At 38.8% G+C, this 18,393-nt stretch overlaps 1 protein-coding gene across 2 annotated transcripts in view; it reads right to left on the reverse strand.

The window, feature by feature from the left end:
* LOC113090821 (atrial natriuretic peptide receptor 1-like) overlaps positions 1–18,393 on the reverse strand; it is a 103,245-nt gene that overhangs the window by 6,105 nt on the left and 78,747 nt on the right. For both annotated transcript variants that reach the window (XM_026256428.1, XM_026256427.1), the window contains 10 exons: positions 12,384–12,478; positions 12,142–12,277; positions 10,655–10,739; positions 6,448–6,568; positions 6,260–6,334; positions 4,394–4,471; positions 4,095–4,199; positions 2,219–2,290; positions 1,702–1,861; positions 1,473–1,628 (listed from right to left, as the gene is read on the reverse strand). In XM_026256428.1, the coding sequence (XP_026112213.1) occupies positions 1,473–1,628; positions 1,702–1,861; positions 2,219–2,290; positions 4,095–4,199; positions 4,394–4,471; positions 6,260–6,334; positions 6,448–6,568; positions 10,655–10,739; positions 12,142–12,277; positions 12,384–12,478 (1,083 nt within the window). The remainder of the gene's footprint in view (positions 1–1,472; positions 1,629–1,701; positions 1,862–2,218; positions 2,291–4,094; positions 4,200–4,393; positions 4,472–6,259; positions 6,335–6,447; positions 6,569–10,654; positions 10,740–12,141; positions 12,278–12,383; positions 12,479–18,393) is intronic.

The raw sequence follows: 18,393 nt of genomic DNA on the forward strand, positions 1-18,393 counted from the left end.
CAAAGCACACAAAATGAGGAAAGCAACAGAGACAGCTAAAAGTGACCAGGATACTTTGCACAAACAAAAAATACTTCTGAACGTTTTTATGCAGCAAATTTTACAACCAATCTTTTATTTCTTGTATTTGTGTGTGTGTGTGTTTATAATATATACTGGTACTTAAAACTTTCTGAATGTCACTGCAGTAAATAAATCACTTATCAAGGTATTTGTCCTTTGTACAAATGCTGCTTGAACTTCTCTCAGAAGCTTTATATGTCGGAGTAATTTTTACAATGACTCTAACAGGAACAGATTATCTAAAAATGAAAACTTGCTGAAAATGTACTGACACTCAGGCCATCCAAGATGCTGGTGACATCTTACTTCAAAATAAATGCTACTTGATTTGATATTTTGTTATCTAATGCAATGACATTTTAAGTGTGCAAAAATTATTTAGGCCACTGTTACTACTGCTAAACTGTTTTCATCTTGCTTACAAAGCGAGTGGGCAAGAGAGAGGTGTGATGAATGTAAACACAGGAGACATGGAAAGGACAAATGACATGGAAAAGTACCCCGTGCCATCAGTGTAATTCACTGCATAATCTGCAGCTTACTAACACAATTTATTTAATGTTGTTTTGATTCACATCAAAGCGCTAAACGAGAAAGCACTCTCACCTGCATAATGAGTTAACCATTTTCGTGAGGGTGTAATGCTGAAATATTCATGCTCACAAATAAAAACTTCTCTTGAAATAAAATTACTTTTATTTATAATAACAGTCTTTTTATGGTTCTCTAGGGATCAAACAGCAAGTGATGCTTTTCAGAGACTGTTACTAAAAGGGAATGTTCACCCAAATGTAAAAAAAACATGCAATTTGGTATTAAACAAGCAAGTACCAATGACATCAGTCACGTCAAACCCAGCACTAGCTGATAAATAAGACTATCCACAATACAGTCTGAGAAAAAAACAAGTACAAAGCAGTCACTAAGGTAGTACATTAAGACTCAAAAGCTAAAATGTACATCATTGTACCTTATTTACCTCTAACATATTAGTACATATTAGTACTTCTTTAAAAGGTACCACCACAGTGACAGTTTTGTATGTTGTCTTTTTGTTCCCTGACTGTACTTTCAAAATATAGAACTGTATTCTTCATGCTGATCTCAGTGTTGTTATTGTTAAATAAAATTAAAACTGTAATTGTAACTGTAACTGTACTGAGATTGGTAACTTATAATTTTCACAACAAGGGAAAAAAATCTGTGTATTTAATAATTTTTTCTTATTATTTTTTGCATTTTTAAAAAAATTAAAAACATCACCCAAGAGCTGTATTCACAACATTATATAAATAATTTTTTATAAACATTATATTAAAAAAAATTATGCAGTTTTGAATAAATTAGTAGATCTGGACAAAAAAAATACCATTGATTACACCTTCACAGCACTGTGTGTGACCTCTGACCTTTAGGACTGAGACAGGGGCCTTCCAGGTAGAAGACGCCCTTGAGCAGGGCGAGTTCCTGCAGGATGATGCCAAAGCTATAGACGTCACCTTTCTGTGTCCCACACACAGGTGGGCTGTCAGCACGCAGAAGCTCGGGGGCCGTCCACAGCTTGCCTGTGTACGCAAAGATCGATGTAACATCTTCACACGCGTGCAATCTGTATGGTTGTGTTGCTACGGTACTCACGTGCATATAGAGAGTGCATGTCCTCCAAGCTGTTCTCCTTGCGGAAACTTTCCAGGCCATAATCAGTGATCTTCAGCACGAAGCGGCTGTCCACCACGCAATTGGAAGACTTCAGGTTGCCGTGGGAGACAATGACGCTGTTGTGTAGGAACACCATTCCCTGAGTGGTGAAAAGATTACAGTCTTACCAAGACATCTGACAGCAAGCATCCATCGTATTTACCAACAGCGCATCACCAAAATATTAATTAAAATTTATTTTGCAGCTGCAATATGTTTCTGGAGTCATAATTTGCCTGTCAGGGAACTGACATCCTCATAAAACATTACAAATAACACACGTCTCAAAACCACCCCAATAAAATGTCACTCATTAGCAAGCCTCAATTAAACTGATAACTATATTTTACAAAATGCAAAGCAGTTTGCTGCTGTGAAAGATTTATATTTTAGTGTTCTTTGACAGGCATCATTAAAACAGCAAGACATCTTTCCTTTTCTGATGTAAAACACTCACCTTAACAATGTCATTGATCAGAGAATAGCGAAACATCCAGTCCAGCGTGATTCCTTCACTCTCCATGAGGTCCTACAGGTCACACACACACGTGGTTCATGAGGAAAGTCCAGGTGGAGAGAAGGATGGGAATTAATTATATTCTCTCACATCATCTTGTCAGTTAAATGGTTATTTTATTTTCAGTTTATGGCTAAAGTGCATAATTTTCTTGTTAAAATACTTCTTATCCTAGTTGAATGAGACAGCTCTAAGTAAGCCCACTGTAGACTGATTTTTAAGAGTGTAAACACTGAGGTGCTTTCAAAGATTGCTTTTTGTTTTAACAATCTGACATAGCAACATTGGCTTAGCCAATAGCATCAGATTGGGGCCAGGGCTAGCCATTTGTGGTGTAAAGTCTTCTATTGGTAGATTTTGGTGGTGATGTTCCTTTTGACATAAAATTCAACAAGATATTTTAACTATAATAAGCATGAAGTGCTCTAAAACTTCCTGGTATATGGCTGTGTTGACCTTGGACCTCAGAAAACACAGTGGACCAACACCAGCAGATGACATGGCACCGCAAACCATTACTGACTATGGAAACTTCACACTGGACCTCAAGCAATGTGGATTGTGGGCCTCTCCTCTATTCCTCCAGACTCTAGGACCCTGATATCCAAATGAAATGCAAAATTTACATTAATCTGAGAACATAACTTTGGATAATTCAGCAGCAGTCCAGTCCTTTTTGAAGCAAGACTCTTCTGACGCTGTCTGTTGTTCAAGAGTGGCTTGACACAAGGAATGCGACAGCTGAAACCCATGTCTTGCATACGTCTGTGTGTAGTGGTTCTTGAAGCACTGACTCCAGCTGCAGTCCACTCTTTGTGAATCTCCCCCACATTTTTGAATGGGTTTTGTTTCACAATCCTCTCCAGGGTGCGGTTATCCCTATTGCTTGTACACTTTTTTCTACCACATCTTTTCCTTCCCTTCGCCTCTCTATTAATGTGCTTGGACACAGAGCTCTGTGAACAGCCAGACTCTTTTGCAATTAACTTTTGTGTCTTGCCCTCCTTGTGCAAGGTGTCAGTGGTCGTCTTTTGGACAACTGTCAAGTCAGCAGTATTCCCCATGATTGTGTAGCCTACATAACTATACTGATAGACCATTTAAAGGCTTTGCAGGTGTTTTGAGTTAATTAGCTGATTAGAGTGTGGCACCAGGTGTCTTCAATATTGAACCTTTTCACAGGTTCTAATTCTAATTTTCTGAGATACTGAATTTGGGATTTTCCTTAGTTGTCAGTTATAAAACCCAAAATTAAAATAAATAAACACTTGAAATATATCAGTCTGCGTGTAATGAATGAATATAATATACAACTTTCACTTTTTGAATGGAATTAGTGAAATAAATCAACTTATTGATGATATTCTAATTATATGACCAAGACCTGTATATGGTTCAGATGTGGTCTTCTTCAAATAGCTAGTTATCAATGTAGAAACTGGTTGCAAATTTAAACATTTCACTGGATAACAGTTAAGTCTTATACAGCCTACATTCTTGGCTGCATGTTTTCTTTTCAGCTTTTCTGAGCCGGCAGACACGCCAGAAATGCATAAAAAGCTAAAATAAGTGAAAATTTAATCTGATGTCCCCCAATTAAAAATGAACTGAAAATATAAAATGAATAAATATTAGCATTTTATTTATTTGTTTGTTTGTGCATGCAGTGAAAATATTGGCAAGGTAAGTCAAAATTTGAAACATTATTGTTAAGCCGTGCTTGGTGAAACAAAAAGTGTGGCATAAACTCAAGCCATCTATTAATACATCCATGCAGGTGCAGTGACTGAGAGTAGTGGTGCGCGTCAGTTTTCACCTGCAAGCTTCCTCGAGGACAGTACTCAGAAAGGATGCAGATGTTTGGTGGGTCGATACAAGCACCGATAAATCGTGTCAGGTGTTCATTCTGTACATCACGCATCTATAATAGGAGGAGAAAAGAGCAGAAGGGAAAAGAGGAGGGAGAACAGCATGAGGAGGAGAGGACAAAGAGAGAGAGAGCTGTTTAGTCTTTCTTTTCCATCAGTCCCCGGTTATTAATATCTCCCAGGACATCATATAAAGTTAATTAAGGCACCTGGCAAAAAGCACAAAATGACATGGACACACACTTACATGCTTGAGTTCAAACAGCACTCTCCTGGTGAGCTCGATGCGCTTCTTGTTGACATACTTAATGGCTGTTATGTTTCCCTGGAAAAAGAGGCATCAACGCACATTAGTTTCAGCCTGATTGCTATCGTGGGCTTGGCAAAGAGCTGGAGGGTGGATAAAAAAAAAATTCCCCACCATTTAAGAGAAGAAAAAGTGCAACATAATGTGTTAATTAAGCACCATCCTAATTAATAGGGGAAATGATGACATGTGGACATGAATAGCGCTCATTGTCAGGGGCTCTGCTTAATTGGAGAGGAACTACACCCGATGAAGAATGGGTGCATTAGCCAGGGCATGCCAATGGCATTCTGGGAGATCTAAAGATGAACCCTTCCAGTGTTCGACACTTCTGCTGCTAGGCAGGATGTGTAATTTATTTACATGCAAAACAGCACATTGCCTTAAACAGAATCACACAACCCAGAGAAATAAAATGAAAGGGTAGAATGGTAATTAATTCAAAACAGATATGGAAGTGGGCGGGGCTTAGTATATATTGATAAATGTATACTTTATTTACCAGATATTTTCTCTAATTGGTCAGAATGAATGGGTCTAAATAAAAATGTACTGTTTAGACTATTTTCAGTTCAACTCTTGTGAAAAAAAAACAATTATAGTTTATATCAAAAGCAATTAGTTGATCTCTAGAGTGCTTTTTGACCCAATTAAGAAAGTAATCTTTATATGTAATTTTATAATTATTTCTAGTGTCTTTGAAATATGGTTAAAGTGCATTGCCAAATTCACTGACAAACCTTTTGGTACACTAAAATATAATTTAATTTCTACTGAAACTTGTAAAGCATTTATTTAAATATATTTGTGTGATTAAGTTGCAGTTTGATACATTTTAAATATATTATACCACTAATTACACGTGACATCACTTTTTGAGCAAAGACTTTAAAATGAAATGACCAAACGGTCATAAATCTTGAATGCTATGGAGCACTCAAGTCATACTTAAGTTTGGTTTCTTTCAAAGAAGACACCTGGCAGATAATTGTCGAAATGAAAAAAAAGAAAGAAGTGAAAGTTATATATTTACATTAATTATTATGAAAAATACACAAAAACACTATTTCTAAATTTGATATAAAATAAATATTTTCTGAAACAAATTTTACTCTAAACCTGCATAAAAATCAAAGCCATAAATCTAAATCGAAGTTGTGTTCCAAATTTGAGGATGATATCTTTAAATTTAGCTCTCAGTAAGCTTTTGAGCGCAGTACCAATTGTTTCCACTGGATTAAATTTGTTTCACATGTGAATTTATGGTAACACTTTAGTATAGGGTCCAATTCACACTAATAAGTAGTTGCTTATTAGCATGTCTATTATTAACATATTAGCTGTTTATTAGTGCTTATAAAGTACATATAATGCATGACATTCATAATCCTACCAATACCCTAAACTTAACAACTACCTTATAAATTATTAATAAGCAGCAAATAAGGAGTTAATTGAGGCAAAAGTCATAGTTAATGGTTAGTTAATAGTGAGAATTGGACCCTAAAATAAAGTGTGACCGAATTTATTTTTATTTTCGTGTGTGGGTTCACATAGCAAGCTTCGTACCATTCTGACAAAATAAAAAATTTAGCACGCTTCTTTTAAACAAGGCTATTGAAGTGGCAACTACAATTTTACTCTAAAACGTTTCCAATAAAAGATAAAAAAAACATCCTGAGTTTCAAACTGGAGTGGAGGGGCTGTCAAGTGCCCCCTTGAGGAAGGAAACATAGGGAAAAGTTATTAGCAAAGAAGATTTGCCAGCCAGGGCACATCCACCCCTCACCACCAAACCTTTAATACCTTGTAATAGCCAGTCTTGGCATAGATCTGGAAGTTTCCCTCCATAGTCAGCAGTGAGCCATAGTTCGAGCCTCTCTGTGTGTAGATAGATGAATAAGACATGAGCGGATTTACTCAAACTATAGGAAACCATTGGAAATTACAGTTAGTGTGTGTGTGTGTGTGTGTGTGTGTGTGCTCCCCCTCACCAATGACATGGTGAGTTTACTGCAGGCTCTGCGCAGCACCTTCTCCATGTTACTCATCTGGATGTCCTCCCAGTGCACACGCCACAGCTGAGCAGTCAACTCATTCTCCAGCTTCAGCTTCCTGACGCCACAGAATGACGGACAGAGAAAGAGACAGAAGGAGAAAGAAAGAAGAGTAAAAATAAGCAGAGGATAGGGACAATGAGAGATGGGATGCAACTGGGAAAAACATCTGATGAAAAATTTTAATAAAGACAAACAAATGAGAAGGAGAACAAAATTTGTGTGCCATAAATATGAAAAATTAATATATGTGTCACTGTCAGCATTGGAATACAGTATACTGAATTTACGTAACAATGTTGCTTAATAATCCAGTTCTGTAACAGCTTTCAAATGGAACATGTAATACCAGATAAAATATCCTTCAGTGGAAAAGAACTTAAAAGTTTTATTATTAGCATTTGCATGATTATTATTCATAGAGATAATACAGAGCAAAACAAACAATCTTATTTTCTGTATTACTCCACAATTTCTGGGTGGTTTCTTAAATCTAAAAATGTAATTCATCAATCAACATATGAACTTACCATGGTATATTAATTAATTTATCTTAGTCACTAATTTTCATTCTCGTTTCACACAAGGCCACACTAAATACCCGGAGAATATTAGAAATGAATAAAAACCTTCCATTGAGAGAAAGCCTCTTTTTTCAGAGGTGTTACATGTTGAGCACTTATTATACAAAATGTCCCTTAAAAATACTATTTGTTTATGCAATTTCAATTTATTTTTTGAAATTAAGCCTGGAGTTTTGTGGCAGAAACTAAATGTTATGCAATCTCCATGTGCCTCCCACATCAACACAGGATAGAAAACATGGACTTTTTAATAACAAGGCAATTTATTAAAACATATATAATTTTCTATTCAGGAAATGTGTACATTGCAGTTGAATTTTTTGTCATCTGAAACTGAGCAACAGCATCTGCCAGAGCAATTATAGATGACCTGAGAATTTGCTATTCATTACAGAAAAAGAAGATCATCAGCGCACAGATATATGACGGTCTAAAGAAGGGTCCTCCAACTCAACCTGATCTGAGCGGAAAACATAACTTCTTTACAATATGACAATTTCTAATGAACAAAAGTATAAGATTAGAATAAAAGCATGAAATCCCACCCCTTGTCATACTTAGCCTAAGGCGAGGAGCAAGGAAGGAGGAGATAAGGCGTACACTCAAACAATAGTCTTTTAATTCAAAAATCCAGGAGGTGACTAGGGTTTTGGGTTTTTAAACTCCGGATAACAAGGGAACAAAGGAGACACATCTGGAATCAAATTAACAATCAAACTAATCAGACTAGGGAGAAACTAGGTCACAGAGCAACAAAACAGTCCAGGGGCAAGGCATTACTCCCCCCTCCCGGAAGGTGCGTCCATGCACTGTAGAAACAACATTGGGAGGGGAGTGGGTGTAAAATAGGGATATCGGGGAGGAGGAAGACAGGTGGAGACCAGGGAGGAGATGATAGAGGGAGGAGTCAGGGAGGAGACAGGAGGGGCTTGGAGCAGGAGTCGTCCAGCTGGACCCAGGCCACAGCCATGATGTTGACCCACAGTGGAGCCGATGGAGGGAGGTGCCATGGAGGAGGAATGGCCGCCGACTCCAGGGGGCTGGCCAACAGCGGTGGAGCAGGTGGTGGAGGAGCTCAAGGCAGAGATAGAGAGCCGATGAGACAGGGGAGGATCTGGAAGTCCTAGGCGGAGCAGATGGCACCAGCGACCAATGCGGTGATGTGGATCCGGGAAGTCGCGGTGGAGCCAGAGTGACAGAGGAGGAGCCGAAGGGATGAAGGAGCCTGATGGAGCTGGAGGGATGAGGCGAAGCCAGAGGCGTGGAGTCCCGAGGAGAATGTTGGTCGATGCTTGACCAAGGCAGAGCTGGAGGGACGAGGGAGCCTGGTGGAGCTTGTGGACTGCCATGCCACGACAGTAAAGGGAGACTCCAGCCATGGGGACGCTGGAGGATGGCAGTCCTCTGGAGCTCCCACCGCATAGATAATGGGTTGAGGGTGAGCAGAGGGGCTATCATATGACAGAGGAGGAGGAGGCATTTTTGAGGAGTGGGCACTGGATGGTGCTCTGAACTGGATCCAGGGGCTGGAACACTCTCCTCGTCATTTTGGCACATTCGCCCCAACATACTCAGCTCACCCTCAGCCGTGGTGCAGGGGCGGAGCTCCTCTCCGCGCTCTCACACCATCCATGGCTTTCTCCCTCGTGGCAGGCGTTGTTGCCAGCTAACACACCTAGATTGATCCTCTGCTCTGTCAGTCTCTCTAGCAATGGCTTGCCGGACACGGTAGGCGATGGTTCTCCATCAGCGGTGGGCTAGGTAGGGCATGTGCTCCGCGCATTGGGGAGCTGCTGGGCTTGGCTCTGGGTCAGAAGTGGCATTGGTGATTAATTCCTGGTGAACCAGCAGGGAATGGAGATCCATATCTTGCCTGTGTCAACTCTACAAAGGTGGCGAGTTCAGCTCGAGGTCCATCTTTGGACGATGGGTCTCTGCATGCAGCATTGAGGCTGGCGTCACAGAATGTGCAGAGCATGTCATCTGGATTGGCGGTGAGATGGGCCACAGCCAGAAACAGTCTGGTATGACCCTTGAGCGTTTTCCCCCCCTGCTCCAGCAGGAGGAGGATGAATTCGGGGCGAAGGAGGGGATCCATAGGGCACACAATGGAAAGAAAAATACTGGGAGAAAAACACGGAGGGGAAAACACAGAGGTAACTGTTTTTACGTCTGAGATTCTGTCACACTTAGCCTAAGGTGATGGGAAAGAAACAAGGAGATAAGGCATACACTCAAACAATATTCTTTTAATCCAAAAACCCAGGAGGTGACACTAGAAACAAAAGAGTTGACATTCAGTAATCCAAGGGGATACACGGGGCAGACAGGAGCACAGAATAGACACGGGTAGACGTACAATCTGCAACCAACATGAACTGAATGGACTAGGGTTTTTAAGAGAAGCGGGGTCACAGAATACAACAAAACAGTCCAGGGGCGTGACACCCCTAAACCATCAATGGGGCACAAGAAGATAAGGTACAAATGAGACAAATTCATAACAATTAGCCACCAATTCACCAAATTGTAAAATAGTTACAAATTGCCATGAGAGCCTGTTGTTCATCTTTAATGTGAGTGAGAGCTATCTGAAGGGATGCAATAATCTACTTAATTGATATAACATCTCTGTCTTTGGATTATGCTTCAGAATGACAATAAAACACTGGTGTTATTTCCATTGCTAGTCACAATCAAATGTCCCAGGCTACGAACCATACTTAAATCTCTTGATATCCTGCCTCAATGAATATAATTGACTTGCTTTGCAGAGTTCTTGATCATTTTCTGTTAGCCCATCAGATAAAATGGATAAAATTGGGTAAAATGATAAGCTAAAATTTTGAAATGATTTTTAATATCTAAGTAAAGCACGGCTAGGTGTAAGCTGAATGGGTACCTCAGATTCTCAGATTCCTCAGCATCAGATTCTAAGTCTACTTAGTAGAACTAAGTACTACTAAATGTAAATAGAAATATGTGTCACATAAAAAAAAAAGAAATGTTAAAATAGCTCTTTTTAAATCTCATGCAAGCATTATGAAAAAAAATTAAAATAAAATTAATGTTATAGAATCTACATCATATTTGGAGAACAACTGAAAATGTGACTTTTTAATAGAGCACAACCACCATTGGCTGCAATTCTTGGCATGAACTTGATAGAAATCATATGCATTTCATTGTCATTGGATAGATGGCCACATATGGTATAAAGTGATGAAGCCATGGAGATGTAGACTGAGTTGCTATATCTTTCTCTGTCGTGGTCTGGCAGTAAGTTCCCTAATTAAAAATCAGGAACAGATAGAGGAGGAGAAAAACAGAAAGACAGACAGACAGAGAGATATAATATCAGACCCAGATCACCCAAAGCTCAATTATTTGCACACCTGACATGTAGTGTTACATCATGTCTACACTGCAGGCCAGTGACACAACCAAAGAAGAATGTTGATGTCATAATCAAAGTTTGATTAACGCACTCTAGCTGTGTCACGTCATGTCGCTCGCTCTCAGTATAGACATTGTGTTTATCTGCACGAGTTTCAACTGACCTGTATATGAAGACTGTGACGGTTACGATGATGATAAAAATGAAGCACACCACTATGGAGATCATCTGGTGCATGGTGACAGTCTCTGAGGAACAAAACCAAGAACACAATCTTTACACATCTGAATTTCATTAGAGATCATACAGACGGCAGTAAGATAATAAGACCTGCTGAAATCATTTCACATATATTATTTTATTACTTCTATTTCTCTATGCCACAGATGTTAGTATCTGAAATCTGCTTCAAAGAGAACTTCATAACTGACAAAGTAAGACAATTTTTCATGACACAAAAAACTACATTTAATCAGATGGGTCACTCCTACCATATGCAGTACATTTTCATGTTTTCATCATGCGTGTCCTTACATTTATATTGAAAATGATATTAGCATTTTTAATGTAATATCTTTAATACAAGATACCAAAAGGCTGGGGTCGGTACACTTTTTTTTTCTTTTTAAGATTAATACTTTCATTCAGTAAGAAAAATTTAATTTATCAAAAGTCACAGAAAACCATCTTGTTATTCTGTGATAATGAGCATTCTCCCTGGTCTTTCCTGAGTTTTCTGCCTTGTTTCTTGTTTGGATTGCTTTCCTGTGTTTTGACCTGTTGCCTGGAACGTATTTTGGAATACGTTTCTGGACTGTGATTGGTCAATTTTATTCATTTTTAATCCCTTGTGAAAGCTAGTTCATTAATGCTATCATCAACGAGGACGAAAAAAATCCCAGAAGTATTAAATATTAGATTTGATGAATTCTGTGTTTTTTTCTCTTCTATTAGTTAGTTTCCTCATTCAATCTTTAATAAATTACAGAATTCGGTGTAGTTAGATACATAACAGGAATAACCCATTTTAAATATAACTTTTTATACTGTGGCTCTTCAGTGGGATCATTTTAAGGTGATGAGTCTCTTACATGCTCTTGTAATAATGATCAGCTGCTGTGTGCTATTTTTTGGATCTTTTATTAACTTAAATTTAATTGAGAAACATTACAGAACTACATTAAAACAACAGAAACATGCCTTGATTTAATTATTACGTTAATCTTTAACTCCAAGTGTTTTATCCTGCTAACACATACATATTTTTGCATCTATTAACTGGCTACAATCGTCATTTCAGAAAGTACAGATTGCACTTTAAAACATAACACAGAATTATTACACTGGTTATTTAACTCTTTATACTTCTATATAAAATGTATGCAAATGTATACATAATATATTCTGAAAAATATTCACAATAATGAACAGTCAATCAGTCATTTTCAAAATATATCCCAACAGTATTAAGATAAAACTAAAATGAAATGGCTGATTGTATATTGTCTTGCTTATTGCAAGACTAATAAATGCAAGGACATGAAATATTGTTTTGATTCTAATTTATTTAAATTACATTAGAAGATATGTTTGGGAACATGATTTTCATACAGGTCTATTATAATATGAGTTATATAGGACTACACTTACTTGCCAGGCAGGCAGTGTCGTCATTTTTGAAGCCACACAGTGGGATATCTGGAGGTGGATTTCCCTTCAGCCAGTACACCGTCATCCCTGGCTCCGGAATCATCCGCTTTTGACTGCCATTATACACTGACACAATCTAGGACATACAGCCATCATTTCAGGAGTGTTGAGATGAGATTAGTTTTTTAAATATTTGGGTATTTTAAATTTGAAGAGGTATGATCAGATGAAGGCCTCTGTACCTGATAAATTCCTGTAGACATGTCGGTCATGTCCCATAGAGCAAAGTCAATCTCCCGATCGCCATTCTCATCCAGTTGAACAAGTCCAGTAACCCCTTTGAAGATTAGAAAACAAACATTAGATCAGATGTTCATTAAAAAAGATGGTGTGTCAGGCTGTGCAATGCATTTTGAGCCTTGTTTCATTTCTGGACTTCTAAAACAAATTGTCATTTTGGCAGTAAAACACTCCCTTGGGAAAAAAAAAGTATTTGCAATTCCTTTTCGGTCCGTCACTCTCGATGTCATGTTGGTAATGACCAATGAATTGGTATCTTGCTTTGAGAGACCAATCCACTTCGAGATTAGACTAAATGACCAAATGCACATTGGCTTGCGATGATTGCATCCAGCTGCCGCTGATCGCAGTGCGAGTATAACTAGGCAGCAGGTGCAACACATACTTAGCTTTTCACTTTGGAGCTGAGCGATTATATCATTCTGCTCCTGACTTGTCTGCTACAGAGTGAAGACTAAATGACTAAATGAGTTAAAAATGGTCTTGGGGATCTCTGGAGTTGGTGGTATGGTGCTGTAGCAGTGGTGGTTCTTCCCATGTCGAGTGGGTTGTACACGTCAGGCTGCACTCTCCAGGTTGTGTTTCAGGTGGCCATCTCCCTTGTGTACTTCAGCAGACTTAAAGAGTAATCTCTAACAGAACATTTACTGGTGGACGTATTTTTAAAGATGCGGATGTGGTTGTTACCTGGTGGCAGCCGATAGTCACGATTGCTGTGTCTAAGTGTTAAGCATGCTGAGGCGTCGTTTGTGGACGAGTCATGCTCTCATTGTGGGAAAATTATCATTGCTGAGTTGCAGACCAGGCTCCATTTCCCAAATGGGCAGAGGCTGACAAGACTCATTTCTCATATCAGTACAATGTCCTGGCCTTTGGGCTGTCCCTGTTACCCTGTGTCTTCACGAATGATGCAGAGGCAGCCCTTATTTCCCTGAGAATTCCCTGAGAATTCACTGCTCTTTTCCCAGTTGGGCCTTTGGTGCGAGAGCACCAAGTCCCTGTGTTCACACAACTGATGCTGAGACTGAGCTAGTATGGGCCAGTTGTCGAGGTTGTTGAGAATCCAAAGGCCCAACTGGGAAAAGAGCACACTCTTCACAATGTAGAGGAACTCTTTTCTTGGTATGGAGTTGGATTTGGTCAAACAGACAGCTCGCCTCACCCACACCTTGAAGTGGAACCTGTTCATCGAATGGTGCTCTTTTCACTGAGAAAACCCCCCTGAAGATGCCCGATCAGAGTCATGCTGTCCTTCTTGCAGCAGAGGTTGGAGCGACGGCTGTCTCCTTCCCCCCCCTTAAAGTAGCTAGCTTAGTTTTGTCCCATATGAGTTTTGAAATGGTACATAGACCAGGCGCAAAGCTTCAGGATCTTAGATCAGCTGTCTGTTACAGCACAAGGGGAATGCCATCTCCAAGCAGAGGATGGTCCACTGGATAGTGGATGCCATCACCCTGTCTTATCAGGCACAGGGTGTGAGCACACTCTAATAGAAACGTTGCATTCTCTTGGACATTGGATAGTGGCACCTCACTGACAGATATTTGTAGAGCTGCGGGGTGCGTGACCACCAACATGTTCACTTGTTTCTATAGCCTTCGTGTGGAGCTGGTATCCTCCTGTGATCTCACCTCAAACGGGTAGGAGCACTGAGAGGCGCTGGTTTAGTGTCAGCTTGCTAAATCCGCTCCAGAGAGTCCATACTGTAGACCCTGTTGAGCTCCTCCATCCCCTTGGCAGCCAGATGTTGCAGGGCTGGTGCCAGGCTCTCATTCGATGAATCTCTGAGAATAGGTAGAGGGCTGGGTTTCATAGGTAGAGATCTAAGTGCAACCCATATGTGTAAAGTCCACAGTATAGCATTTCCCAAGAGTGTTACAATCACCTATAATCTTCCATATGCACCTAAATTGTTGTTCATATGTGTAAGTGCTCCCCAAACCTCCTTTGGGAAGAATGGGACCTACGCAATGTTCCTTTTTCAAGTGGAACGGGTACGTTTTCCCAGTGTTATCTAATCTTACTGAGTGAGAAGTGCGACTACAACAGTGGCTAGCCTTCTTGTTGTGAGCACCAGCCTACACAGAAAAGGGAGCACAGGAGGCTTGCACAGGACACTGGAAGTGGCAGCATCCATGGCGTTTTGATAGGGATCTCAATTCGTCAGTCATTACTGATGTGACTTCAAGAGTGACCGACTGTAAGGAAACAGTTATCTCAGTTATGTATGTAACCCTCGGTCCCTGAAGGAGGGAATGGAGACGTCATGTCTCGTTGCCACAGCTGCTATACCACCGCTGAGCGACTGGGTCACCCGGTCACCAGCTCGGCTCCTCAGCGAAAACTTGAGTATGCATTGCACCTGCTGCCTAGTTATACTCGTGCTGTGATAAGTGGTAGCTGGATGCAATCGTTACATGCCAATGTGCATTGGCTCGTTTAGTTTACAATCTAAATGGATTGGTATCTCTAAGTGAGATACCAACTGGTCGGTCATTACCAACCCAATGTCTTCTTTCCCTCCTTTAGGGAACGAGGGTTACATATGTAACCGAGACTATTTTTTTATTGTTTGTTAAATTTACTAGAAGTTTCTACTCCAAAGATTATCAATGCATTTACAGAAATAATATACTTATGTGGGAGCTAAATGTAATGTTTTCTGACATTTAATTTCAAATAAATATAGAATGAAAAGCAATTAGCTGAAAGAGTGCTAATTTTGACCCACTACAGTAGGATTTAAATACATCTTTATAAGAAATTTCATAAATAATCTTGTCTTTGAAATATAGATGATGTACTGCTGAATTTAACAAGCATTTATTGAAAACTAAAATATAAACTGTAATGTCACTTCTATTAAATCATCCATGACATACATTTAAATATATTTCTAATTGCTTAATTGTAATTATGAAATAGCAAATTAGTACATTTAAAATATATCAAGTTAAATCTATGAACAAATAACACACTATAATATAACTGTAACATGTATGTTTTGTCTAGCTGTCTGTCTGTTATTTGACCTTGTTTCTTTCTTTTCTCTTTCTGTTTGTTTTCATTAGTCATTCCATTCACCAGTTTAACTAATTATCTCATTAGTCCCATTGTTTCATCCATGCATTTAAACCCAGAGTTCTCAATTAGTCTTTGTCGGTATTCATTTACACTTTAGTTTGGTTTTGTTTTTCTATTGTCTACAAATACAATTAAGTACACCAAATTTTCACGTGTAGTATTGTGCCTTTGGCATAATTTGCACTGGCACATCATTAATCATTCATCATGTAGCAGTTTAAATATCATTGATGGTTGAACACAAGGCTAACTCAGCAGCAGATGCACAGCACCTGTAGGAAAAAACTAATTATTGGCCAAACCGCACAGGGGAAACGAGGCTAAAAGATAATCACACCTCATTCATCCAGTAGATTTTCCCATCATTGATGCAGTAAGCACTGAGCAAGCTTCTTGCCAGCAATGTGACTCTTTCCCTTTACTCAGCATTAATGGCCACAACCTGACTGTGCTTTTCTGACACCTGGCACCAAGCCAAGCACACCTGAGTTCTGCTAACTCACACAGATACATTCAATAGGCTGTGATTTAACAAGCCAATTTCTCTTGGCTTGTGTTCCAGAGTACTAAAAAAAATATAAATAAATTAAAAAAAACTGAATAAAAATATAAATAAAAGGTAACTGTGGCTTTTTACCTCACAATTTAAACTTTTTTCCCCCTTACAATTTAGAATTTGTTTCTCAGAATTGTGAGTTTCCATCACACAATTTTGACTATTTCCCCCAAATTTTCAGACACCCGACCAGACCACATACACATGCAGAAAAAAAAATTCAGAATTGAGAGATGTAAAAAAAAATCAGTACTGCTAGATATAAACTCAAAATTAAGTAGAAAAAAAAAAAAAAAACAGAAATGTAGGGGTTAAACGGAATTCAGTGAAAAGGTCAGTATTATAAGATTTAAGTCACTTATCAGAAAATGGCGGCATTTAGCATTTTTTTGGTTAAATGTTTTTCTCCTCAGAAAAAAAATTAGAAGTGCTTGTGTGTGTATAAAATAAACTGATCACTGAATGTTCTTTGATGTGTTTGGTCTATCTGCTGTGGTCTACCTCCTCAAGCTCTTCCAAACAGCTCCTCTGATTATGAGCACAGGTCTCCTGTCCTGCACCATATCCAACAATCAGATGATCTATGCCACCACAGGATGGTGATTCAATAAAATCCCTAAATATAGCACAAGCCTTAAAAAAACTCACCACCACAATAAGACTGGTTTCTCTGTGGTTGTGTGATTTATAGCTCTATGTTAGTGGTTTTGTGTCCTCTGAAAAACCTATACAAACAATTCCTTATTAACACAGTACATTATGTCATATTTTCACAGACTTTTCTTAGAGTATGCACTTTATTTATTTTAATTGTTTGACACTGGGCTGGGCAAGTTAACGTGTTATTATCACATGAACGCATTAATTGATTAACGGCGACAATTGTTTTATTGCACGTTAACGCAGTTTTTTTATTATTATGAAAGTCTGTTCTTCAATGGCTCTGAATACACATACAGATAAATCATGGGTCACAGGAGGGGATGCTCCCGATCAAATTATTTATAGCACGTGAAGACAGCAGAGAAGTGCTCTCGCTCAACACAGTAACATCCTCCAACCAAGCCAGGGACTGCTAAACGGAACGATCACACTTGTCAAACGAACCAGGCTTTTGGGGGTCAAACGCGCACCGGCACGTTTAAGATTGCCTAGTATAAGCACACCCTAATTATTCTCCCGCATCCCACCAACCTGTCCTCCAACCAATACGCTCGTATAGGTCGTTTGTCCAAATCCCTGAAATACGACCCATCAGAGTGTATACTACAATTGCGCCCCTATTGGCAAAAGGTTGTTTTCATATTAATATTTTGTAATCTTTTATTTGCACTCTGATTTGCGTTTCGTGTAGCTCAGTTGGTAGATTATTGTGTTATACTTTGATATGTAATCATGCTATCATGGGTTCGAACTCAGAGAATGGACGTTCACGTAAAATGTATATGCTGTATAAATCATAATTTAGCATGATTTCTGTGAGGGTTAGGTGTAGTAGTGGGGTTAGGTGTGGTCATTCAAACGAATAAGCCATTTAGTAAAATATGTATGAATTACTTTGGGATCGGTGTAAAAAGTCCACACATCGCTTTAAAATAAACGTGCGTTTTGATTGGTAATGACGTAATACGTCATTTCATGATGACAGAGGCAACGCAATACTGTCATCATTTTTACGCCCACTAGAGGCCGCTTAACTTTCAAACGTAAATATTGGTCGTAATAAGGTGCTATATATGGTCGTTTTTTGTTTGAGGACAGGAATCCATCCCGCACACAAGAGGCTCTGACCACACATGAAGTGTTGTCACTCTGCTGCGATGGGTCCCATCATCATTCATGTCTCTAATAGGAAGGTTCCTGTTATAATGTTATGATCGAGACTCTGAGCATACCTTGTTTTTCTCTAACAAACTATAAAACATTTTCTATAAAAATGTTAATGTCCTGGCAGTGACAAATAGCTTATTTTATATTTAATTGAATTACTTTAATGCTATAAGTTGACATTTAGGCTACAATAAATATTTTTACTGCTACTATGTAAAAGGAGCACTGCTGTAAAAAGCACCTTATTTGTTTAAAGTGTTTGCAAATCAAATGTTATTTCACTTTATTTCATTTAGCAGTATGCTTACTTTAAAATGAAAAAAAGTGCACAAAACTCTACTTTTGAATTCTTTATTAGTTTTGTGCATAACAATGCAATTAATTGCATTAATCGCAGACAATAATGTGATTAATTGCGACTTAAAATAAATACTCGTTGCTCAGCACTAATACACACACGCACGCACACACACGCACGCACA

Source organism: Carassius auratus, unplaced genomic scaffold (assembly GCF_003368295.1).
Source record: "Carassius auratus strain Wakin unplaced genomic scaffold, ASM336829v1 scaf_tig00214021, whole genome shotgun sequence".
Lineage (NCBI taxonomy): Eukaryota > Metazoa > Chordata > Actinopteri > Cypriniformes > Cyprinidae > Carassius > Carassius auratus.